We start from the raw sequence: 25,742 nt of genomic DNA on the forward strand, positions 1-25,742 counted from the left end.
TCTCCTCTTCCATCGAGAAGACAGAGTTCTTGGGAGGGAACCCTATTTCCATGGATCTTTTCTTCTTCATGGTCTTCCTCCTCCAATGGCTTGTGAGGAAAATCTGCTTTTTGTTGTGGGGACGGGTTGCTGTCAGGTGGTGCCCATACGTAAGAACAGCCATACTGGGTCAGACCAATGGTCCATCTAGCCCAGTATTCCATCTTCCAACAGTCGGAGGTGCTAAATGCTTCAGAGGGAATGATCCATCCCCTGTTGTCCAGTCCCAGCTTCTGGCAGTCAAAGGCTAATTGCCATTGATGGACCTATTCTCCATTAACTTATCTAATTCTTTTTTGAACCCAGGTTATATTTTTGGCCTTCACAATAACCCCTGCTGACAAGTTCCACACGTTGACTGTACGTTGTGTGAGGAAGTACTTCCTTATGTTTGTTTCAAACCAACTGCCTATTAATTTCATTGGGTGACCCCGGGTTCTTGTTATGTGGGGGAAATAACACTTCCTTATTCACTTTCTCCACTTTATAGACTCATATTCCACCTCACCTCCTCATACTTGTTCCTTTTCTAAGATGAAGTTTTTTTTAATCTCTCTTCATATAAAAGCTGTTCCATACTCCTAAATCATTTTTGCTGCCCTTCTCTGTCCTTCTTTCAGGATTTTGGGGGTTTTTTGTTTGTTTGTTTTGAGATGGGGCAAGCAAATCAGCACACAGTATTCAAGGTGAAGGCGTACCATGGATTTATATAGGGGCATGATATTTGCTGTCTTATCTACCCACACACCAGTACAGCTTTGCTCGTCTTCCCAAATTCAGGGCATGCTGCCAGCTGTAAGGGGCTAGGACAATGAGTACAGTCAGGTGTCACAGCAGAAGGCTGCAGTGAAGAGCTGAAGAACACTACCTCTATTTTCTTGCTTTAAACTTACTTTGTTTGTTTCTACACTATTGTTCTCTAGTCCAAGACAAACCCAGACTTTTTAAAGTGACTCAGCTAGAAATAAGTGTTGCTGCAATTTGGTTGGTGGGAAGGGCACAGTAAAGAAATAGCAGAAAAATTCTTCCATGTTATTGGACAACTCTTGCCTGACGGACCACTAAAGACGATATGCCCAGATTCTGTTCAAGTAGTATCCATATCATAGAATAAGTGCATAGGGGAAGCAGAAACCAGTGACACTTCTGTACAGTCTTGGGATACTGGTTTCTTCCACTGCTAGAGAAAATGGCACTAAAGTCGTTCTATTGGTTTAAATAGAAGAGCAACCTGCATCTGAATCTTTTGGACCAAATTTGGATATTTGCACCTAACAGCAGTGACCTCATGTGGAATTATGGAGGTGCACATTTTTTGTATCATTACAGATTATCAGCATGACCCACACAAGAATTTATTTATAAAAATCTAAGGGCTCCTGTCAAAAGGCTGCGGAGGGTCTTTCAAAACCCAGACACAATGACTGATTATGAACTGCACACCACTATACCAAGTACACGAGAATGGTTAACAAATGGATGAAGCGCTGGAAAAATCTAGAATAGGAAAAAATAATCCTGCATTTCCAGAGAAATGCACTAGATGAACCAACACATCATCTGTCTAAATGTATGCCAGATACCATTTTATTTTTACACATTCTTGAACAAACTAAATGCTTTAAATACTTGTAAATCCCAAATATGTGTGATTTAAAAATAAAGCCACATTACAGTTTTATTAAATAAGTTAAGAACAGTTACAAAAATGTGAAAATTTTAAAATTTATTTTGAAATATACTTATAGGCTCACAGTAAAAAGACTGAACAAAACTGGGCAGGCATTAAAGTGCACTAGGACAGTTTACCTGGTCATGCTTAATCCACTAATAAGACTTCATTTTTCTGTTTCTACTCCCTCATACTGTGCAAGACAAAAAGTTTCAAATTTTGGCTTAGTTATTCATGCACCTTTACAAAAGTACTTTGCTTCCTTTGGGCCCAATGGTATGAGCGCCCTCAAAACACTTCACAGGATACGTTCAGCCCTAGCATTAGGTGAAAATTTTCAGCTAATAGAAATGTCACCAAAAAATGCCTTTTTCAGATCATCAAAAACTATTCCCGAATTTGGGTAAAATCTGACAAACAGTTTCAGCCAAAACAACTTGAAATTTGTGTGTGGAAAAAGTCAAAACATTTCAACCATTTAGAAACATTTCTTTCTGACATTTTGCTTCAAAATGGCATTTCATTATCAAATTTGGCCAATTTAAAAAAAACAAAAGAACATCACTACAAAAGAGGGTGAAAAATACCACAAAACTGCCAAATCAAAACAAAAACACTCATAACGAATATAAACACGAAAAGACTATTTTGACTATCTGAAACGTTTCAGTCAACTGGAAATGAAAGTTTTCCAAGTTTCTCGGTTTGATTAAAAATTTTTAAAAATTGGTTTGGTTTGCCTCAAAACAATTTTTTTTTTTTTTTTAACTTTTCGGTTCAGCACCCAAACCAAAAAATCCATTATTTGCTCAGTTCTATTCAGCTCTTTGCAGGCTCAGGTTCTAAATAATCATGGGTCTAATGCTCACACACAGCTCCTGCTGACTTGTAAGTGCCCCCTAACTCCTAAGTAAATAGGAGATAGAGGTATTGCAAATAGGACGGGGGGACCAATGACAACTATGCTTGCACATTTATGAGCAGAATTTTATCCCATACTCTCCTGTGCATCTTCTTCTCCCTCTGACAACCAAAAGAACAAGATCATCTACAAAATTACTTACAGGGCGTTTTCAAAACTGTTTTGCTACTGGGAAATATCAAAATATTTTGCCAAATTAAAAACAATTAGTTTCCCAAAATAGGTTTTGAAGTGGATCTGTCACATCTGGGTCAAGAAAAAAACCCACCCAGTCGCACTACAGTCCACAGGCAGATTTTTTTGCTCTTCTCTTCCCTAGAACTATGAAGACCAGGGCTAATCTTTTTTTGCAATGGAATTAAGCTTGCATCCTAACAGTCAGTATTCAAACACCACAAGAGTAACAGTCCAAGTATCCACTTTACCAAAGAGGGGAATTACAATATAGCCCTTTGAAAAATACAAACATTTGCATACATATAGCGATACACACAATTACTCCTGGGGGAATTCTGCAAAATTCTGCATATTTTATTTGTCAAAATAACACGATATAATCATGCCAGTTTCAATTATTTTGGTAATTTATTTCAAAATAAATGTCAGCAACGATGTCTGTAACAATACAGACAACAAAAAAGATTCAGGAAATGTTTTTTTGACAAATAGATTCTTTACTAGGCACATTACTACAGAACTCTGAGTAATAATTCATTTAAACTACAATACAGAAACGTATTTCCCACACCCCTCAGAAGCAGTGCAAAGGCCTGGGGGAATCAGGGGTGACTGAGGAGCTGAGGGAGGGGGAAGTAATTGCTGGGAAGGAGCCTGGGTGTGAACTTGGAGGCATGTTGGGTGTGGATGGGAGAAGTATGAAACTGCATCTTTTTTGGGCAGGGAGGGATTGTTAGGGAGCCTCCACCATACAGACGCTGACTGACCCCTAGCCTCTCTCAGTCAGGCAGGCACATCTGTCCCCATCCCCATGTGGCTCTGCACCCCCACTCAGCCACCCCACGTGGCCCTGCACCCCTCTCCCTCACTTCCCCATGTGTCCCTGCACCCCCACTCAGTCCCCGACCCAGTCTGTGCCCCACTAGCCCTTCTGAACCCCAGTCTGTGACCCTTTCCCCAGCAGCCCATGCTGTCCGTCCTCCCATATCCCGTGCCTCCTGACCTGGCCCCACGGACAGGGCGCTGTGAGGAAGGCAGCCTCTCCTTCCCTATCCGCAGCTGGGGCTGCTCCCACCTAGGAGCAGCTGCTCTCTGTTCTGGCAACACAACAGCCCCTGGTGGGCAAAAGGAGTAACTGCAGCACCTTCCCAGCAGAATGTATTTTCTGCTGAAAAAAAATTCTGCAAAGCACATAAATTCTGTGCACGCGCAGTTGGGCAGAATTCCCCCAGGAGTATACATGATCAGCTGTGTCATAATAAATGTCAAATGAACAAGAACTGGACATTTTAAAGGATATGCACAAAAATTTAGCACACTGAGCACAATGTGTCAGTTTAGCATAATCTTAAAATTACCAATAACTGTAACCAGAGGCATAAAAACCTAAATTTAGGAGCATATTCTGCTGTTACACATGGCGCTTCACTGACTGCAGATGAACTATAAACTGATTTCAGCATGTTTGCATCAGTCCATATGAGCGCAGAATCAGACCACATACTGCACAACAAAACAAAGTTTTTAGACTAATGAAGCAGTGCAACATGCAGCACATTCCCAATTATTGATGTTTTATTCATCTGGAAATTTAGATATCTTCTCAAAAGTTGAATATTACTAACAGTTTCAATGTATTATTTGCTGGTAATAGGAAAGTCCAATCATTTTACTTCAAATAACTGAAATACTGTTCCATATGGACACTCAATGGATTTCAAAAGTGTAATAGACCAAACTTCGTAAACCATTTTTTGCAAAAAGGAAGAGAATCCAGCTAATGCTGTGTTAGTTGTGTTGACTGTGTCAGGCTCATAAGAGCAAAGAGTAGTAAAAACATACTTTGTCAGTAAAGAGGCAGATGCAACTGAATGCACACAAAAGAAGCAGATGACCTGGAGTATGAAAATGCCATTTTTATATTGTTACTTTTCAGATTAGAACCACACTTTAAGGAGAAGGCTTTTCACGATAGAAAATTTAGACTCAAATTAAATAAATAAATAAGCTTAAGGCAAAGTCTGTATATGAAGTTGTTAATGTTAAAAGATGTTTGCAACAGAAGCAGCCAAGTTGCACAAGGAATCAACCTACAGAACAGAAATATCTGGATTAAGGAAGGTACCATGCTAGTCAAAAAGCTATTTTTAATCTGTTCTAGAACCAATGATTCTGGGTACTAATGAAATGTCAGATGTTACACCAAGTCTGATCTCAGCACTACAGCAAACATCTTTGCTTGTTAATATGTGTGTGTTCTCTTCTTGACACAGAAGCTGAGTGATCTAGTTGTGCTACACACATTTAATGTTGTTAATCATACTATGCTACTAAGAAAGTTACAACAGAGTAGTCCTGCAGCTGGCAATTTTGTAATTCATCTTAGTCATAACATACTTTGATGGAAAAGAAAGCCCATTCAACAGGAAGAGTATTTCATTTAATAGAGAAGAGTGGTTCTGCACGCAAAATAGCATGGAGTATAAGGCCGTAAGAAGAGGCTCATCAGTTTAACAAAGTGGCTGTGTTTTGAATTAGACTTTGGGTGTGCGCTTTTGATACACAAACTGAAGTCCTGAATAGTTCATTACTAGGTGTACAAGAGTCTATCCTAAACACTATAAAAAAAAACGCTATAATTTTAAAAACAGAGGAAATACAAATCAGAGATCTAGTTTACTACACGTGACATCTGTTTTGTCATCATCTACCTGTTTTGGGTTTACAGTAGTAGCATCAACAGGACTTAAGTAAAAATCCCTTAATAGTGGCAAAGTTCTTCAGAAGTAGCTGCACTTGTGCATCCACTTGAACAGTCTTGGCTCTCCAAAGTTTGCTCAGTTAGAACAAAATCTAATCAGGAGTGCACTGTCTTTCAAGCTTCCACCTGAAGTCACAAGGACTTCCCACAGCAAATTTTATGAAACATGCTCAGTGCAATTTTTTCCTTCAAGGAACCGATTTCAATTAATTGTTGTGGATTTCAAGAAGCAAATTTTATTCCTGGAGATTTTTTTTTTCATAAATGGCAACAGGCTTTTAAGCCCCACTCCTGCAATCTCATTTGAATGAAGGTCCGACTGTGCAAACTGATTGCTGGATCAGGGTCTAAATGTGTAAAGTTCCAAAACATTCTGAGTTACAGTGTTATATGTTTATAAAATGTTTTAATTAAGTTTGTTGAGGCTTAGTGAAAAGCAGTTTCCAAACAAAGGGTCTGATTTTGCACACTTTTACTTATGCAAGTAGTTTCAATGACTGCAGGCCAAGCCCTAGCTGAACAAATATAAAATATATTTTGTATAGAAAATACTAGTATATAAAACATTAAAAATCACCTTGTTTCACTTTGTATCAAATATGAACAGCAACTGTTACTCAAGTGAGTTTTGCTTTTTAATACTCTAGTACCCAAATTGTTTCCAAAGAGTTCTGCTTTCCTGAAGTGCCAGTAACTGGGGATGCCCAAATTTTGAGGAAAAGAGGGGGAAAAAAAAAGAGACACATACAATCGAGTTCTCATATGATATCATCAGAACAGAGCCTAAGCTGAAGAAAATAATTACATACCTTTTTTCCGCCCTATTAAAGAGGCAAATATGAACAGAAATTAAGAAAACATTGTCAATTCGGTTTTAACCATTGTAGCTCTTTCCTGACTTTTAGAAAGTTCTGAGAGCAGATTTTTTGTCCAACTAGCCCACTTAGGCAGAGGTTGGCATGGGTACGAGCACATTCAATGCACCACCACTTTTAGGTTTCTCTGCTGTAGCAATTCTGTTCAGTTTGTCAACCTGTGTCTGCCAACTGGGTATTTTCTTTGTAGTCATATGACGACGGGCGTGTTTTGTCAAGTGATCACTGCGCATGAAACGACGGTCACACACAGGACAAGCAAACTTCTTCTCTCCAGTATGAGTTCTTCGGTGGCGAGAAAGTTCATCTGAGCGGGCAAACTTTTTGTCACAGCCTTCCCAGTTACAGCTGAAAGGTTTTTCTCCTGAATGGATATGAGGGAAAACAAAACAAGGTTATTTTTACGATAAAAAAGAAAATGGCTTTAAGAACTAATAATTTAGACTCCAGCCTTTCAGACACTTAAGCACATATATAAATTTATGCACACAAGCCCCATAAGATTAAGCATGTGCTTAAGTGGCTGCTATATCAGGGTCTTAGACAATAGTACATTTATTGCTTTTGTTAATTTTCTGATTTAACATTTTAAAAAAATGTTGCCAAACAATTCAGAGTTTAGGGGAGAATATTTTTGCATAAAGCTACAATATCTTTTGACTGTGAACTCTGAGAAATGAACCCCTCTAACACTACTAGAAGTCAGAGGCTGTACCATGTCATTTGAAAGTACTGTAATCTCAAATAAAGTCTTGGATTTGATCTCAATGTCATAATAAAATGCTCAATTCTTCAAAAGAACACAGCAACTCAACTGCTAATAACAATTAAGAACATAATTACTTATATTTTGGATCATTTACTGAGCTATGTTTATCATTAGATTTGGGCAGTTCATCAATTCCACCAAAAAGAAGTTACATTTTATTACTCATGTGGTGTGAAACAGAACTAATATAAGGGATCATCCTGCATTCCTTTCACAAACTAAAACTTCCATTGGCTTCATGAGCATTTTGGATGCTCAAGGAACATAAGTGTGAGCTCAGAGCTTTAACATCACCTTTGCTAGTTTCTGATTACTATATGTGTATAATACACAGTTGTGCAATTTTAGAGCTATTCTAATAGCAAGTGATCTAATACCCACTTTTACCCAGCGATAAACATTGACTATCCAAAATATACTTACAGATAAATCTGAAAATGTGTGCTCCATTCCACAAGGAAGCACTAGAAAGAATTCTTACATATTAAGAGCTAAGTCCTTCCTCTCTTGCACAAGATACTCTTCCTCTCTCTCAAAGCAGGAGTAACAGAGGGAAGGGTAGGTCAGCTATTGTTCCCCCTGGCCTTCTGCAAGCTCTGTTTGCTAGTTAAGAATCACAGTTAGGCCAGTGTGCTCCAGTTCCCCTGTATACATGCTGCAGTCTTCATGTTAGAAGGGATGCACACAGCTTCTTTTCAAACCAGAGGAAAGATGTTCTGTAAGGCACACTGCCCTTATCCCTGGGCCATCCTGCACTGCACCAGGATAACTCAGGAACCCACTACGCCAGCCATAAAGGCTCTTCCACACGCCCACACACCCTAAAGGGCAACAAGGAAGGGGAGGATTCTACCTCTGAGTCAGAGATCCCCAATCTGTGGGGCTCATTCCCCTAGGGGGCACCAAGGAACGTTCGGGGAAGCCACGGCTGGGGCCAGGGTCAGCCCTCATGGGGGGTGGGATGGGGGGGGAAGAGCACAACCCAGCTTCACTCTTGGGCCTGACCCCGGCTGCCAGCCCCACGCCTGGGGCTTCGCTCCCGGCCCCAGCTCCAGGGGCACAGACAGAGGTAAGGGCGGGTACTCGAGGTAAAAAGTTTGGGGACCACTGCTCAAGTTTCTCGTTTAGGGGAATATCGACTCCCTGAATTTAAAAAAGATAAATTGTCAGATTAAGTGGAAATTAAAACCAGATTATGTGCTGAATGTCCATAGAGTTAGACCAAACTCAGGGGAGAACCACGGAAGAAATACATCTTAAAATAATCTCCCCTGCCCCCTCCCTCCAAAATAAACAAATATAGCACTCTGGCACCCTTTTAAGGAGAACCCAGCATGCATGACTTGCAACAGACCAGGATTTCAGAAGGGAGAGGGGAATTATTAAAACATACTTGGTAAAAATATATTTCTGCTCTGACTGCTCCCCAAAAAACAGTCCACAGGTATTTGTTATGTTCAATTTTCATTTCAGTTTAACAATTCTATGCACACAGTGGTCACAAACTAAAGCTGATCAGTTTTATTTAACCAACAGTTCTATTACCCAGCACAGTGGAATTCACTACAGCTCAGGACCTGGTGCTCATTCCTTTAGTGAAGTCAGAATGCTAAAAAACTGGAAAAAAAAAACCCAATTCCCTATTATCTTAACAGGTGTATAGAGTGGATTCTGTTCCGTATAGCCTGATGAACCATAAAAAGACAGACACAAAAACTACCTGTAGGATGATGTGTCACAACACCCCCTCTCCAAGAAAACTGGTTTATGTAATTCCTTCAGATCATATTAAATATTGCTCAACTCAAGTTTAAAAAAAAACATTTTGGACCAAGTTTTGCTTTAATTTACACTCTGTGAAATTCTACTGATGTCAGTGGAGTTAATCTGGGATTACATTACAGAAAAAAATTGTCCCTTTTTTGTCTGTCCTTGAAGAATGTCCTCTACTCTCCCACAATATATGGGAAGGTTTCTATGCCACCCACTTACCCCTCTCAGAATCAAAATGCAGAATAACATTCTTCCAACAATACAAGTGAATATTCTTGTAACAAAGGACTTGCCCTCCATACGCACCAGTGTGAGTACGAAGATGGGCTTTGAGGTGGGAACTTTTGAAGTAAGTTTTCCTACAGCCTGGGAAGTTGCAAACGTAATTTCTCCTCCTTGAGAAGTCCATTTGAGGTGCACAGCTTTGACCAGAAGCAATAAAAACTGGTGCAGGAGCAAGAGGCAATAACTTGGTGTTTCCAACAGTCATTAGAGTTTGTTGGCACTGAGGTGTCTGTGCAACAGCAGTCTGTGGAAGAACCAACATAACAGTCCCCTGAGGCACAGAAGATCCCATGAGAACAGGCTGAGAAACTGGGGCTGTTTGGGGTAAAATAGGTTGGACAGTAGTTGCGACTGTCTGTGTAGGGGGTTTTATAAAGGCAGAAATCATACCTCTTTGCCTGTTAAAAGGGATCATTTGGCAGATGACTTGGGGGTTTGAAACAGGGGTAGGTAGCAGCTGGGTGGCTTTTTTCTGTAGGTAGTTGTCACAATTCTTTGGTAAACAAGTCCGCGGTGAAACTGGCCTTATTGGCTGTTGCCCTTTATTGGTAGTGTTACAACTGGAATTGTGCAAATAAGGCTGATGTACTGATGAAGTATCACTAATTAAACCATCAGCAGTATCCATGTCCTGTGAAACTCTGGAATGTCTTCGGTCTTGTGCTTCAGACCAATCTGTGGAAGTGCTGCAATTGCCTGAAGTTACCTTTCTTTTAACTTGCACAGCAGGAATGTGTGGGTAAGCAGAACTATCGCCTGTATGACGTATAACGCTGGTTGCCATGGCCCTGCAAGGCTGAGGGGCAGGTGGCTCAGATATTGCTGACTTCTGACTGGACTGCCTCTCCACGTTTATGACAGATGGTTTGGCTATGGCAGATGCACAGTTTGTAGCAGTGACTACGCAAACAGATGTATTTGCCATGACTGTCCTTGGTTTGGAATAAGTGACTTGTGAAGAAAGGAGCATTGTAGTCGATGGCTCAACAAAATCAGGGCTGTGGGGTGGGGTCATACACTAGAAAAATAAAACAAAAGTATACAAACATAAAAACAGTCATGTGTTTTCATAGTGGTTATCAACCTTACTTTAAAAATAAAGAACACATAATGAAGATCTAGAGTGTAATGAAGAGTCTAAAGACCCATATTTTAGGAAGCTATGACTAAAACATTAACTTCTTATAGAGTGGCTCTTCTGGAAAGTTCAAAAGCCTGCTAGCATCAAGTAAACAGTGATGCAGCCACAATACTGCAGGCATCAGCTCTTTAGGCTCCAACGCCCATTTTCACCCCTCAGCTAATGGATGCATCTATTTAAATGCTGTTCACTGTGCGCTGTTCTTAGAAAACAGGATAGCAATTCATAGTGACATTATACCTGTTTAATTGCAGGTTTGCAATGACCTAAATCTTTTATTAATTATTATTCTGTCAGTTGGAAGCTCATCTTGGAATAGATATGTTTGGAACTGCTCTCCCCTCTCTTCTTGAGCCACTTCTCCCTCTTCCCTCCACTGCTGCTGAGAATTTATGCCTCTTCCCAACACTGCTGCAGAAGAGACCAGCCACTGTTAGGAGATGAGAATGTGACCTATGAGGTCTATCAGCCAGTCATCACCCCCTCTCAGTCTTCCTCCTCCTTTTTCCTAGACTTTTATTATGCAAATGAACTATCAGGTAAAATGAATTTCTTAACATTCTGAAAGATTAAAACAAATTAGCTTTTTTTCCAAGTTCTTCTTGGATATCACCTACAACAATACCTACATAAAAAACACAAGAGAAGCTATACTGGGTCAGACCAAAGGTTCATCTAGCCCAGTATCCTGTCTTCTGACTGCGGCCAATGCCCGGTGCTTCAGAGAGAACGAACAGAACAGGTAATCACCAAGTGATCCATCCCCTGTTGCCCATTCCTAGCTATCTGAGAATCAACTGTCATCTGAAGTGGACCAGAACTTTGGAGAAATAATCAGGTGCATGTACAAACGCACAGGCTATGGAAGTATCATGATGAAGTGGCAAGTTGAAATTAAACTTGCTTTTATGCTTTATCATAGTGTTTAACAACATTTCTCCTGCATTCCAAGGATTCTTTTTTGTATTATCTTTGCAGGTAAATCAATACAGAGTCTACTCTTGGGGGAATTCTGCAACATTGTGCAATGCAGAATTTTGCAGAAATTAATGCTCTGTGCACAGAATTTCCTTTCCCCACCACAGAAATGGGCTGTAATGCTGCTGCCTGCCACTAGGGACCACTGGACCCGGCAGAACCCACCTCACGTATAGAAAACACTGCCAGGGGAAGGGACCAAGGGAGATACAGGGTTCCTCACAGCTGCAGTTCCCAGCATGCCCCAAGGGAAGGAGGGGGTGGGTGGGTGGGTGTGTCCCCGTCCCTCTGGATCCCTGGGCTCTGATGGATAGTGGGGTGGCTGTCTGGGCTGGGGGAAGCCCGCAGCTGAGGTCTGTGGGGGAAAGGGATGGGTTTATGGGCAAGGGGAGGCCCCGCAGCTGGTCTCTGGGGGGTAGGGGATTTGGGTGTATTGGCTGTGGGGGGCCCAGAGCTGGGCTCTGAGTGGGAGGGGTTGTGGGTGTCTGGCCCCCTGGCTGGGGGGGAAGAAGGGGCAGAGAAACAGGAAATGGGTTTGTCACAGGGGTTTCTTTTAACTCTCTACTGCTGGGCGAATTTTGTGCGTTTCTGTCTGTATTGTTGCAGACATACTTGCTGACAGGTAATTTGAAATAAATTACAAAAGTCCCTGAAACTGGTGTGATTATGTGGTGTTATTTTTGACAAAATTGGAAGAATTTTGAAGAATTTTAAAATATTGTGTGCAGAATTCTTATATTTTTGGTGCAGAATTCCCCCAGGGTCCTCTTACTCAAAGTACTAAAGAGAAACCTACAATAAACTATCCAAATAAGCTTGCCCAGGACATCAGTTAAAATGAACACTTGATCAAAGTTTTTCTACTTGGCTTTAAACAGGAGATCAAAACATTTTGTTTATGTCATCACATCTATTACCGAAGAGATGACGGAATTATCCAAACTGAGAAATGTATACTTTACATGAAAATAGTAATTACATATACAGACAAGTTAGGAGGTAAACATCACTTTTGACAATAATCAGCATTTAAAAAACAAAGATACTGCTCTCTCTCCAAATACAACAAAATTATTCAGTATAATGGGGATATAATAGTAATAATATAAATGTTATCTGTGGTCATGCATATTCATTTTGAATTTGTTTTTTTCTTACCAGTGTAGACAAAAAGTGATAATCCTTTGGTAATTCAGAGGCCGCTTCAGCATGCATTGTGAAGTCACCTGAATCTGAGATGGGCGTAAGTGGCCTTATCTTTAATAGGTCACCTTTCTGTGATCTTTGACCCCAGGAGCTCATACAAACAAGCGCCTCGACTGCTTCTATGTCATTCTGCTCTAAGGTGCTGCACGTAGACCTTTCACTGTCATGACGCTGTCTTTCACGTATAGATTCATATATGTCCACAATGTCAACCTAAAGGCAATCAGATCATTAGTTATTAGGACAAGTCAGAAAAAAAAAGTTACCACCACCCACATATTGTTTGCTTATAATGAAGGTCACTTGAAACTCATTGTATGACCAATGCAAGATTTTTTTTTAAAACCAACTCAGTTATTCAATATGCAAACCTTTCCCCTCCCCCTCCTACCAGAGTACATCTTATCTCCCCACTCCCACCCCAACTAGCCTTGCAGAAGAATGACTCACTAGAAAGGAATTGACCCACGTAGCTCAAATTTCCAGACTAACGTTCTTGGATTATTGTTGCTCTGAGTAAACATGTTCTGCACACGCACACACATACACAAAGTGACTCCACCCCCTGCTTTGTGTAGGGAGGGCCATTTTCTGACTTGACATGAGGGTTTTATTTAGCATCAGTCTAATATTTACTGCTGTTTAGAAGAATGAGATAAGGGCAGAGAGTCAAGGGCTCCCAAGTTCCAAGCATAGGTCTGCTGCTTACTCAGGCTACGTCTATACTACAGCGTATGTAGGCATAATTTATGAAGCTCAGAGGTGTGAATGAATCACCCACCTGAGCGACATAAGCTACACCAACGTAAGCACCAGTGTGGAGTTTCTCCCACTGACATAGCTTCTGCTGCTTGCAGGAGGGCTGGAGTAGTTAAGCCAAGTGCAGAGCTCTTTCATGTTGGCTTAGAGCTATACCTGCCTGCGCCGTTCTAAACTCTCTAGTGTAGCCGTGCCCTCTCAGTGTATAAATTTGGCAAGTCATTTATCCCCCATATTACAGATGGAGGAAATTGAGGCAGAAAGATTCACACATAGGAGGGCACTATGATAACTGGATGTGCATATGGTGCTCTATGGTAAAGCACTATGTAAGAGGTAGATATTATTATTAGGGCATTTGGGGATGGGAGAGGAATCCAAACATCAGTTTGTTTACATAAGCAAATACTGCATTAGTGTACTTTTTGGGGGGTTAATCCTGGTCTTTCCTTCAGTGAAAACGTAGACAAGTTTTGCAAATGCTCACTGTGTGTGCTGTAATGACTCAAGCAGCCACATGCTGTTGCTCTAACACTTATATTCACTTTTCCCCACATAAAATGAGTGATAACAAAAGGGTCCACTCCACCACTTCTTGCACACCCAAAACTCTAAACAAAATCAACAAGAATTCTGAGTGTGTGAGGACAGCAGAATCAGGCCTTTCTTTAGATTATAAACTGTTAGGGACAATGCTTAGATACTGCAATGATAGGTCCTCCTTAAAAAAAAAACTAAAGCAGATTAGATGGCATTGGGTGAAATTATGCCCCCACTGAAGGTCAATGAAACCTTGCCATTGACTTCACTAGATCCATAGTGCCATGCAGATACACACGTGTAATAAATACTATGTATTATGTACACAGTTGTGTGGCAGATACATTCAGCACAATGGATCTAAAAAGAAGGCATTTATCAAATCCATAGAGTACTCATCCACCTGACAAATCATCCCAGATTTAAAGGAAGCCCCCAGGTTCAAAAAAAAAAAAAATCCAATTTAAAGAGTCCTTAAATAGACTAACTGCTCTGAAAATTTTAGAAAAATTTCCCACAGCTCTTGAAAAATCATCTAATTACTTTATATAATTCTTTGATTACAACATGAACAGTAGAAACCAGCAATCAGGACCAGGTCCCCACTGTGCTGGGCACTAGGCAAACACATGAAGACACAGGAGCTGTCATTCTTTTCAAGTCTCCGCACTCCAGCCAAGAAATAGCTTTCCAAAGCCCTCCATCCACACCACAAAGAGGTTACGCTCTTACGCTCCACGCGGGGGATTTCCTTTAGACGGGCTGCGTTCGTGAAATAAAGGCGGTAACTAAACTCACAGCCGGCGCCGAGAGGAGCCCGACAGCTTGTCCCGAACTCACCCCGCGCGCAGGCACTGTCTGCAGGGGAAGTCGGCGCCTGCAAACAGCGGGCGAGCTGGCAGCGGCCCCAGCTGCTGTGCGTCTGCCGGAGCAGCAGCAGCGCCACGGGCCGGGAGATTCCCCAGGGCCAGGCCCTGAATGTTTGTTTTCAGAGGGGGCCGATCCTCACCGGTCTCGTTTGCTCGCTCAAGAGGCGAAGCGGGGGAGCTGCCGCTTGCTCCGCCTGACGGAGCCCCGGAGCCGAGCCCAGCGGGCTGGAAGGAGGGAAAGCCCCACCTCCAGAGGGGAGGGGACGGCGGGGTTTCTCCCCACCCCGCGGGGCCCGCAGCCGCCGCCCACTCCGAATATAACTCCGGAGCAACGTGATGCAACAAAATAGCCCTGCGGACGGCGCGCGGGCTCCGGCTAGCGAGCGCCAAGCTGCAGCGGAGCCCGGGCTGGGCGGGTGCCCGGGGAGGAGGGGGCGCAGCGCGGCACCACCCGCAGCTGGGACCGCGACGGAGCTGTGCTGCCCGCTCCGCCCTGGGCAGCTGCCGCGGGGCCCCCCCCGGGTGCACGTACCGCGCCGGGGGTCAGCCTCGCCCTTTGCCCCACGCCGACGGCAGCGGTGCGACCACGGGGGGCGGCCCCCGCCCGGCCAGGGCGCTGGGAGGGGGAGGCCGGGCTCACAGGCAAACCACGAGGGTGTTCGCCCCCGTGTTCCTCCCGGGGCCAGGGGCAGGGCCATGGGGAGCGGGCTTAGCAGCGCCCCTGGCAGCAGGTGGCCGGCTTGCTGCCTCCGGCGCCCCACGAGGAGCCCCGCATCTCGGGCGAGCGCGACGCGCCCATCACCCGGCATCTGGGCACGGGCAAGCCCTGGGGGAGAGCGAACCCGCAAGGGAGAGCGGCTGGGCAGCCGTTCCCCCAGTGCCCCCCTCCAGCCCAGGGCAGCGCCGGCCGCGGGTACTCACAGCGGGGGCTTCTCCCATCTCCGAGCCGGGCATGGCGAGGCTCCTGCAGGCAGCAGCGATGTGACAAAGGCAGCAGCCAGCGCCGCCTCCGCTTTCACCTCCCCCGCCCGCGGGGCTGGCCGCGCAGCAGCCCAGGCTGGGGTGGGGGTGGGGGGGGCACACCAGCTACTCCGTGCACTAGGCGTGAAGGGGGAGGAAGGAGCGGGCCGCCCCCGCACCAATCGCAGCCTGGCCTGGCCCGCGCCGGACCAATAGGCAGCCTCGGCCGGCGTGATCGGGGCGTGCAGCCTGCCTGATAGCAGGAAGGACTCAGCGTGGGCATGTTCGCGGCAGCGGCTCAGTCTGAGCCACCCGCTGGAAACTAGGGGAAAGGTCAGCACGGGGAAAGGGGGGCGGGGCTGTTTGTCGCTGAGCGGCGGCCAGCCCGGGAATGCCTGCGCGCGCGGGGGGTGTCGGAGAGCTGCTGCGAGCTGCAAATCCCTCCCGTCCCAGCGAGGGAGCCCGGCTCCAGCTCCAGCCAGTGAACGTGAAAGGGGCTACGCCTCCCCCAGCCAGCACAGAATGCACCCCCCCCCCATGTACACAACTCTTGTTTTTAGAAACAAGAGCTCTGTCTGTGTAAGCTCCAAAGCTTGTCTCTCACCAACAGAAGTTGGTCCAATAACAGATATTACCTCACCCACTCTGCGTCTCTAATATTCTTGGATCAGCTACAACAACAGTGCATACAAACAGTAGTATTAACTCTTTCACAGCTGATCAAAGCATGTAAGAAAGGAGAGGAAGGGTCATTTTCGGAAGTGCCCTGTCTGCAGCGGCGCCAGGGAGAGTACTACTACTTATTTTTAACTCTTCTCAGTGGGGGCTGGATGGCAACCAACGTGTCTCACAGCCCCTTGTTCCTGAAGTACAGCCAGGGCTCCCACTTTCCCCGGCACCCCAGAGGAAGTAGCAGTGCTGGCCTGGCAAGGGACCACCCAGTGGAGCTGGAAAGCTTTCTTCCCCTTGGACTGATGGCAGAGGTTCCATCGTCTCTACTGTGGGGTTTGGGACACAAGGAGACTCCGCTGGTTGGAAGGCATGAGATGCGATGTCCTGAGGTTGGGGGTTCCACGACCACCACTCCCAAGAGGAGAAGGCGGGTGGTGGTGGTCGGGGACTCTCTCCTCCGGGGGACTGAGTCATCTATCTGCCGCCCTGACCGGGAAAACCGAGAAGTCTGCTGCTTGCCGGGGGCTAAGATTTGCGATGTGACGGAGAGACTGCCGAGACTCATCAAGCCCTCGGATCGCTACCCCTTCCTGCTTCTGCACGTGGGCACCAATGATACTGCCAAGAATGACCTTGAGCGGATCACTGCGGACTACGTGGCTCTGGGAAGAAGGATAAAGGAGTTGGAGGCGCAAGTGGTGTTCTCGTCCATCCTCCCCGTGGAAGGAAAAGGCCTGGGTAGGGACCGTCGAATCGTGGAAGTCAACGAATGGCTACGCAGGTGGTGTCGGAGAGAAGGCTTTGGATTCTTTGACCATGGGATGGTGTTCCATGAAGGAGGAGTGCTGGGCAGAGACGGGCTCCATCTTACGAAGAGAGGGAAGAGCATCTTTGCCAGCAGGCTGGCTAACCTAGTGAGGAGGGCTTTAAACTAGGTTCACCGGGGGAAGGAGACCAAAGCCCTGAGGTAAGTGGGAAAGCGGGATACCGGGAGGAAGCACAGGCAGGAATGTCTGTGAGGGGAGGGCTCCTGCCTCATACTGGGAATGAGGGGCGATCAACAGGTTATCTCAAGTGCTTATATACAAATGCACAAAGCCTTGGAAACAAGCAGGGAGAACTGGAGGTCCTGGTGATGTCAAGGAACTATGACGTGATTGGAATAACAGAGACTTGGTGGGATAACTCACATGACTGGAGTACAGTCATGGATGGTTATAAACTGTTCAGGAAGGACAGGCAGGGCAGAAAAGGTGGGGGAGTAGCACTGTATGTAAGGGAGCAGTATGACTGCTCAGAGCTCCGGTACGAAACTGTGGAAAAACCTGAGTGTCTCTGGATTAAGTTTAGAAGTGTGTGCAACAAGAGTGATGTAGTGGTGGGAGTCTGCTATAGACCACCGGACCAGGGGGATGAGGTGGATGAGGCTTTCTTCCGGCAACTCACGGAAGCTACTAGATCGCATGCCCTGATTCTCATGGGTGACTTTAATTTCCCTGATATCTGCTGGGAGAGCAATACAGCGGTGCATAGACAATCCAGGAAGTTTTTGGAAAGCGTAGGGGACAATTTCCTGGTGCAAGTACTAGGGGAGCCAACTAGGGGGGGCGCTTTTCTTGACCTGCTGCTCACAAACCGGGTAGAATTAGTGGGGGAAGCAAAAGTGGATGGGAATCTGGGAGGCAGTGACCATGAGTTGGTTGAGTTCAGGATCCTGACGCAGGGAAGAAAGGTAAGCAGCAGGATACGGACCCTGGACTTCAGGAAAGCAGACTTCGACTCCCTCAGGGAACAGATGGCCAGGATCCCCTGGGGGACTAACATGAAGGGGAAGGGAGTCCAGGAGAGCTGGCTGTATTTCAAGGAATCCCTGTTGAGGTTACAGGGACAAACCATCCCGATGAGTCGAAAGAATAGTAAATATGGCAGGCGACCAGCTTGGCTTAATGGTGAAATCCTAGCGGATCTTAAACATAAAAAAGAAGCTTACAAGAAGTGGAAGGTTGGACATATGACCAGGGAAGAGTATAAAAATATTGCTCGGGCATGTAGGAAAGATATCAGGAGGGCCAAATCGCACCTGGAGCTGCAGCTAGCAAGAGATGTCAAGAGTAACAAGAAGGGTTTCTTCAGGTATGTTGGCAACAAGAAGAAAGCCAAGGAAAGTGTGGGCCCCTTACTGAATGAGGGAGGCAACCTAGTGACAGAGGATGTGGAAAAAGCTAATGTACTCAATGCTTTTTTTGCCTCTGTTTTCACTAACAAGGTCAGCTCCCAGACTGCTGCGCTGGGCATCACAAAATGGGGAAGAGATGGCCAGCCCTCTGTGGAGATAGAGGTGGTTAGGGACTATTTAGAAAAGCTGGACGTGCACAAGTCCATGGGGCCGGACGAGTTGCATCCGAGAGTGCTGAAGGAATTGGCTGCTGTGATTGCAGAGCCCTTGGCCATTATCTTTGAAAACTCGTGGCGAACGGGGGAAGTCCCGGATGACTGGAAAAAGGCTAATGTAGTGCCAATCTTTAAAAAAGGGAAGAAGGAGGATCCTGGGAACTACAGGCCAGTCAGCCTCACCTCAGTCCCTGGAAAAATCATGGAGCAGGTCCTCAAAGAATCAGTCCTGAAGCACTTACATGAGAGGAAAGTGATCAGGAACAGTCAGCATGGATTCACCAAGGGAAGGTCATGCCTGACTAATCTAATCGCCTTTTATGATGAGATTACTGGTTCTGTGGATGAAGGGAAAGCAGTGGATGTATTGTTTCTTGACTTTAGCAAAGCTTTTGACACAGTCTCCCACAGTATTCTTGTCAGCAAGTTAAGGAAGTATGGGCTGGATGAATGCACTATAAGGTGGGTAGAAAGCTGGCTAGATTGTCGGGCTCAACGGGTAGTGATCAATGGCTCCATGTCTAGTTGGCAGCCGGTGTCAAGTGGAGTGCCCCAGGGGTCGGTCCTGGGGCCGGTTTTGTTCAATATCTTCATAAATGATCTGGAGGATGGTGTGGATTGCACTCTCAGCAAATTTGCGGATGATACTAAACTGGGAGGAGTGGTAGATACGCTGGAGGGGAGGGATAGGATACAGAAGGACCTAGACAAATTGGAGGTTTGGGCCAAAAGAAATCTGATGAGGTTCAATAAGGATAAGTGCAGGGTCCTGCACTTAGGATGGAAGAATCCAATGCACCGCTACAGACTAGGGACCGAATGGCTAGGCAGCAGTTCTGCGGAAAAGGACCTAGGGGTGACAGTGGACGAGAAGCTGGATATGAGTCAGCAGTGTGCCCTTGTTGCCAAGAAGGCCAATGGCATTTTGGGATGTATAAGTAGGGGCATAGCGAGCAGATCGAGGGACGTGATCGTTCCCCTCTATTCGACACTGGTGAGGCCTCATCTGGAGTACTGTGTCCAGTTTTGGGCCCCACACTACAAGAAGGATGTGGATAAATTGGAGAGAGTCCAGCGAAGGGCAACAAAAATGATTAGGGGTCTAGAGCACATGACTTATGAGGAGAGGCTGAGGGAGCTGGGATTGTTTAGTCTGCAGAAGAGAAGAATGAGGGGGGATTTGATAGCTGCTTTCAACTACCTGAAAGGGGGTTCCAAAGAGGATGGCTCTAGACTGTTCTCAATGGTAGCAGATGACAGAACGAGGAGTAATGGTCTCAAGTTGCAATGGGGGAGGTTTAGATTGGATATTAGGAACAACTTTTTCACTAAGAGGGTGGTGAAACACTGGAATGCGTTACCTAGGGAGGTGGTAGAATCTCCTTCCTTAGAGGTTTTTAAGGTCAGGCTTGACAAAGCCCTGGCTGGGATGATTTAACTGGGACTTGGTCCTGCTTCGAGCAGGGGGTTGGACTAGATGACCTTCTGGGGTCCCTTCCAACCCTGATATTCTATGATTCTATGATTCTATGAGGGGACACCTAGCTCCAACGTCAGGTACTAGTTTGACTCAGCCACATCGATATCAATACAGTATTGCCAACCCCAAATGTTCAAAAATCGTGAGTCAGGCCCCACAAAAATCATGACATTAGCTCAGAAATCATGAGATTAGTACAGCGAGGGGTTTTCTTTACCTTCAGATTTTTGAGCCCTTAGGGTATGTCTACACTGCAATTACACAGCCGCAGCTGGCCCATGCCAGCTGACTCTGGCAAAGGGGCTTGAGCTAAGGAGTTGTTTAATTGTGGTATAGATGCTCCCTCTTGGGCTGCAGCCCAAGCTCTGGGACTCTCCCACCTCACACGGTTCTTGAGCCCAAGGCCCCAGCCTGAGCCCAAACATATACACTGCAATTGTCCCCACAGCCCGAGCCCCGCGAGCCCAAGTCAGCTAGATGTCTAATTGCTGTGTAGGTGTACACACGGGTCACATTTTCAAGCTTTTCTTCACAGCCAAGAGGGCTAGAAACTTCCCATTTTTTTACCTGATTTTTCTATCACAACCTTTCAGAAATCTGGCCTTTCTTCTCCAAATGGTTTAAATGCTTGTCCACACCTTGGCCTCCAGTCTTGATTACTGCAACCTCCTTCTCTCAAGCCTACTTGATATCAATATCTCTTCCTTCCAATCCAGCCAAAATACAAGTTAAAAGGATTTTCCTAACCAGTCTATGAGACGCACTACTTTCCTCTTTGAATCTCTCCCCACTGCCTGCTACATCAAATGCTCCTCATTCTCATCTGAAGAATCTGTACAACTTTGCCCCAGCCTACACCTCAGATCTGATTACAGGTTATATGTTTCCCCTTGTTTCCTTCTCTCTACCAATGATTTCAGCTCTGTCATCCTTTCATTTCCTTCCCATCTCCATGTCTTCTTCTCTGCCACTTCATATGTAAGGAACAACGTCCTAGTCCCTGTGCATCAGCCTCTACATTTGCATTCATATGCCTCATGTCTTGGTTACAGGGCTAATTGTACCTCTGACCCCTTCTCTGATCTTCCTGAGGTATCCCCTCAGGTGTCAGGGCAAGTGAGTCTTTACCTCTCCTGGGGAGGAATCCTGCAATTCTCCCACTCTGAGACTGGATCCTGAGCCACAGTACCTTGTGGATCAACCCTGATTACCAAGTCCAGCTGAGTTCGGCACCTGCAGTTTTTCCCCTCAGGAGCTTGTAACCAACAGTAAATAGTGACCAGAGGGCCTTCTCAGACCACTTATTGTTTAATCATAACAGTAAGAACAAAGCATAACATGGGTGAAAAAGGGTTTTAAAATAACCAGAGGTCTATATACGCATGTATGTTGCCTGGAGAAGTTCTACGGCCTGTGTTATACAGGAGGTCAGAAAGGGCATCTCGCACCCCCCGGTCCCTACCCATACGCAAAGTACGCAGCTGCATAGGGTACCAGGAAACTTGGGGCTGTGTGCTGCTTCAGCCCCTGCTCCGTCTCTTCCCCGTGGCCCCCTCTCCTGCTCCGCCCCAGCCCCGCCCCCACTCCAGGCCTTCCTCTGGGGACTGCAGCAGGGATTGGGCCCACCCTGCACTCACTGGTGGCGGTAAGTGGAGTGACCCAGCCACAGCCTGCTCCACGCCGCTGGCTCCCAGTGGTGCTGCCGGTAAGTGCTGTGGGGCGGTTCCCCCTGTCCCCCAAGCCCCAAGGCTGGGAGCCAGGGGAGCAGAGAAGAACGGGCTGGGGCCGGGTCACTCCACTTCCCCGCCCCATGAGTGCAGGGTCAGGCCTGCCCTGCACTCACCGGGTGGCAGGAAGTGGAGCGACCCAGCCCCAGCCTGCTCTGATAGTTGTCATACATTTTAATAGAGCAGCTCCACATCCTTCACACCTCAAAAAGACTTGCTTCTTCTGTGAAGCCCACCTTTGCTAACTCATGTCAGCCATCTCCACCAGTTAAAAAAATGATTGTCAGAGACCAAGATAAAACTAAATAATAATAAAATAATTATAATAATTTTAAAAAAAATTGCCACCTTCCTCTGAGTTTCCCAATGCACTGAGTCTTACTTGTGCCTCTTGAACTATAAATGCCTTTGGTCAAGAACTGTCTTTTTATTTATATTTTGTACAGGGCCAAATACATCAACCATGCTTAAAAATAATAAGAACATCAGAATGGCCCTACTGGGTCAGACCAAGGGTCCATCTAGCCCAGTATCTTGTCTTCCAGCAGTGGTCAGTGCCAGGTGCCCTAGAGGGAATGCACAGAACAGGTACTCATCAAGTGATCTATCCGCTGTCACTCATTCCCAGCTTCTGGCAAACAGAGGCTAGGGACACCATTCCTGCCTATCCTGGCTAATAGCCATTGATGGACCTATCCTCCATGAATTTATCTAGTTCTTTTTTGAACCCTGCTATGGTCTTGGCCTTCACAACATCCTCTCGCAAGGAGTTTCACAGGTTGACTGTATGTTGTGTGAAGAAATACTTCCTTTTATTTGTTTTAAACCTGCTGCCTATTAATTTCATTTAGTGACCCCTAGTTGTATTATGAGAAGTAGTAAACCACACTTCCTTATCTACTTTCTCTATACAAGTCATGATTTTATAGACCTCAATCATATCTCCTCTTAGCCGTCTTTTTTCCAAGCTGAAAAGTCCCAGTCTTATTAATCTCTCCTCATACGGAAGCCGTTCCGTATCCCTAATCATTTTTGTTGCCCTTTTCTGAACCTTTTCCAATTCCAATATATTGTTTTTTGAGATGGGGCAACCACATCTGCACACAGTATTCAAGATATGGGTATACCATGGATTAATATAGAGGCAACATTCTGTCCTATTATCTATCTCTTTCTTAATTATTCCCATCATTCTGTTCACTTTTTTGACTGCCGCTGCACATTGAGTGGATGTTTTCAGAGAACTATCCACAATGACTCCAAGATCTCTTTCTTGAGTGGTAACAGCTAATTTAGACCCCATCTTTTTATATGTATAGTTGGGATTATGCTTTCCAATGTGCATTACTTTGCATTTATCAACATTAAATTTCATCTGCCATTTTGTTGCCCAGTCAGCCAGTTTTGAGAGATCCCTTTGTAGCTCTTCGCTGTCTGCCTGGGTCTTAACTATCTTTAGTAATTTTGTATCATCTGCAAATTTTGCCACTCCTTTTTCCAGATCATTTATGAACATGTTGAATAGGACTGGTTCCAGAACAGACCCCTGGGGGACACCACTATTTACTTCTCCACTCTGAAAACTGACCATTTATACCTACCTTTTGTTTCCTATCTTTTAACCAGTTACCAATCCCATAATAGTATTATAATAATTATATAATAAAAATAATAATAACACTAATAATATTAATAAACAATAACATTAATACACACAAAAACTAAATTAAAAGACCATTATTAAGATTTCAAAGTCAAGCACTGGAAAGTTAGGACATGCCAAAATTAAAGCTGACTGTACAATCTTAATTTAGTTCTCTGTGAAATTTTCCAAAAAAAAAGACAGTCTGAGGCAGATAGCTGGTATGGATAATTTCAGCCCAAATTGTTAAAGTTTGGCAAAGTTATAAGCAACTGAAAATAGAGTCTTATAATGGGCAGTGTCAGGCAATCTTAATAATAGTGTCTCTACCAGTCCCACCTATTATAAATACTCACCCGATGAGATTTTGCAGGTGAAGTAGATTGGCAAAGTGTATCAAATGTCCTAAGAAAGACAGCAGAGGGAAGAATTTTGAGGACAACAGACCATTAGGAAACAATGCACAGGTACAGAGCTGAATCTGTTTTTATGCCCTCTGGACAATAAGCAAACACAGTATCCACCAGCCAGTATCCACACAGTAACTCCGTTTTCACAACTGCCATTAACTGCTGACTCTTCTAATGCACAGCCCAAGGAGAAACAAGTGAGAAATATTGGGAAAGTAAACCAAAAAGGAGTCTTTTAAAAAAAGAGAAAGAGAACAATCTGCTGCACTTTTGGATAAGTGTGGGTGGAACACAATTAGAACTTATTTGGGGCTCTGATAACGCAGTCACTCGTCTTAAAGCCATTGCGGGGGTGGGGGGAGGGAGTTAGCTATTAGGATATTTTTAACTGGAATTTTGTACATTAGTTTTATAATGTTTTATCTTCAGTGGTTCATCACCACCATTTGGATGTGTTCACCCTAGTATAATGGGACTTCTGAAGCATCTATTCCATAATGCCCAGCATTGTTGCTGGAAGCAGGGTCTTTCGGGTAATTTTTAACTGCAAAGTATTGCATTTTGAGTGATGGAATTAGGAACCAGGATAGCTGGTCTGTGTCTGTGTCTTTCTACACTGTGGAGAAATTGTTGATTGCACTGGCTGTGCTAGAGCTGATCTAAAGATGTTGGCTGAGATTTTCAAAGCTGCCTAAAGAATTGCTATTAAAACTGATGGGAATTTCATGTCCAAATCCTTTAGGTGGCTTTGTTATAACCAGCTGAGCCAACAAATGCTGAAAAACACCTGACCGGCTGTTTTGTGTGGATACTAGGAATGCATGTGTGTGGCAAGCTGTGTTCTAAGCAATGCTTTGTTGCAACACCTCTTCACCTAGGACAAACATATCCAGAGATCTATAAGTGCAGCGGCAAAGACATATATAATAAATGTACCTTAAAGGAACTCCTTGAACTTGAAATCTAGTCATTTAAAAAAAATAGTTAAAAGTCATTTCAGGAACACTTGGTTCTGAGCCCTCCCCTGCCCCTGGCCAATTTTTGTGGTTTTAAATTTCAACATACCCATTTTTAAAAGAACATTTCTGTATCCCCTGGTGTTGTCTGAAAAATCCACACAAACAAAAAGGGGGAAATAATTGAATAACTACATAGAGGATTGAGTAAAAAGTCCATAATGCAAAAAATAAACTGGAAAAATAAAGAAAATAATTTCTCTAATGACTTTCATTTATAGTGAAATAGATTCAAACAGCAGTAGAGAAACATTTCAGATAAAAGTCTGATTAAGTTGACAGCGTCATTTAAATATGTTTTTGTGGTTTAATGATTAAGTTTTTTATTCTATTTGGCCAATATCTTTACTTTTTACTCAATAGCTTTTACCTAAATACATTTTAGGCATTTTACATGGGAGGGATCATTTAAGTAACATCTTATCAAAGGTTTGACTCAAAGATACTAGTTGAGAATCAGCTAGTGGTGGCTTAAATGACATTAATGTGAGCCTTGGAGGGAGAGGGAAATGGTGAGTTGGCAGCAGTTGTTGAGCAGCATCATTTCTTCCAACATCTGTTATTGTAAGGGCTGGCAAAGGGAATTGGCAAAATGGTTAGATATGACTGGAACAAAGATAATTACATTGATTTTGAGCTGAATACAAGATGTGTTTCTCAGAGGTAAACCTAATAGTA

The 25,742-nt window shown here is 44.5% G+C and overlaps 1 protein-coding gene across 15 annotated transcripts; it reads right to left on the minus strand.

Moving 5' to 3' along the window:
* Positions 1-1,608: 1,608 nt before the first annotated feature.
* On the minus strand, positions 1,609-24,270 carry KLF11 (Kruppel like factor 11). Of its 15 annotated transcripts, XR_005224573.2 has the most exons (5): positions 14,907-15,590; positions 12,551-12,811; positions 9,664-10,291; positions 9,295-9,517; positions 6,689-6,810 (listed from the first exon to the last, which is right to left on the minus strand). XR_005224573.2 is itself a non-coding variant. In XM_043542264.1 (4 exons), the coding sequence occupies exons 2-4, from the start codon at positions 12,692-12,694 to the stop codon at positions 6,515-6,517; spliced, it is 1,524 nt and encodes a 507-aa protein (XP_043398199.1). In that variant the 5' UTR covers positions 12,695-12,811; positions 23,995-24,270; the 3' UTR covers positions 1,609-6,514. The 15 variants fall into 15 exon arrangements, 14 of the variants coding, with proteins under 14 accessions (XP_043398199.1, XP_043398204.1, XP_037750004.1 ...); XM_043542264.1 differs by lacking the exon at positions 14,907-15,590 and adding an exon at positions 23,995-24,270 and having other exon boundaries at positions 1,609-6,810; positions 9,208-10,291; XM_043542269.1 differs by lacking the exons at positions 9,295-9,517; positions 14,907-15,590 and adding an exon at positions 15,688-15,825 and having other exon boundaries at positions 1,609-6,810.
* Positions 24,271-25,742: the final 1,472 nt, after the last annotated feature.

The sequence above is a fragment of the Chelonia mydas genome, chromosome 3 (genome assembly GCF_015237465.2).
Source record: "Chelonia mydas isolate rCheMyd1 chromosome 3, rCheMyd1.pri.v2, whole genome shotgun sequence".
NCBI lineage: Eukaryota > Metazoa > Chordata > Testudines > Cheloniidae > Chelonia > Chelonia mydas.

Coding starts and splice junctions, on each gene's coding strand:
- KLF11 (XM_037894071.2), bottom strand. CDS start 15,575: ATGCCGGGTGATGGGCGCGTCGCGCTCGCCCGAGATGCGGGGCTCCTC. Junction 10,292..12,550: donor ATCACTTTTTGTCTACACTG/GTAAGAAAAAAA, acceptor TTATTTTTCTAG/TGTATGACCCCACCCCACAG. Junction 6,811..9,207: donor GCATTTTGATTCTGAGAGGG/GTAAGTGGGTGG, acceptor ATATCCATTCAG/GAGAAAAACCTTTCAGCTGT.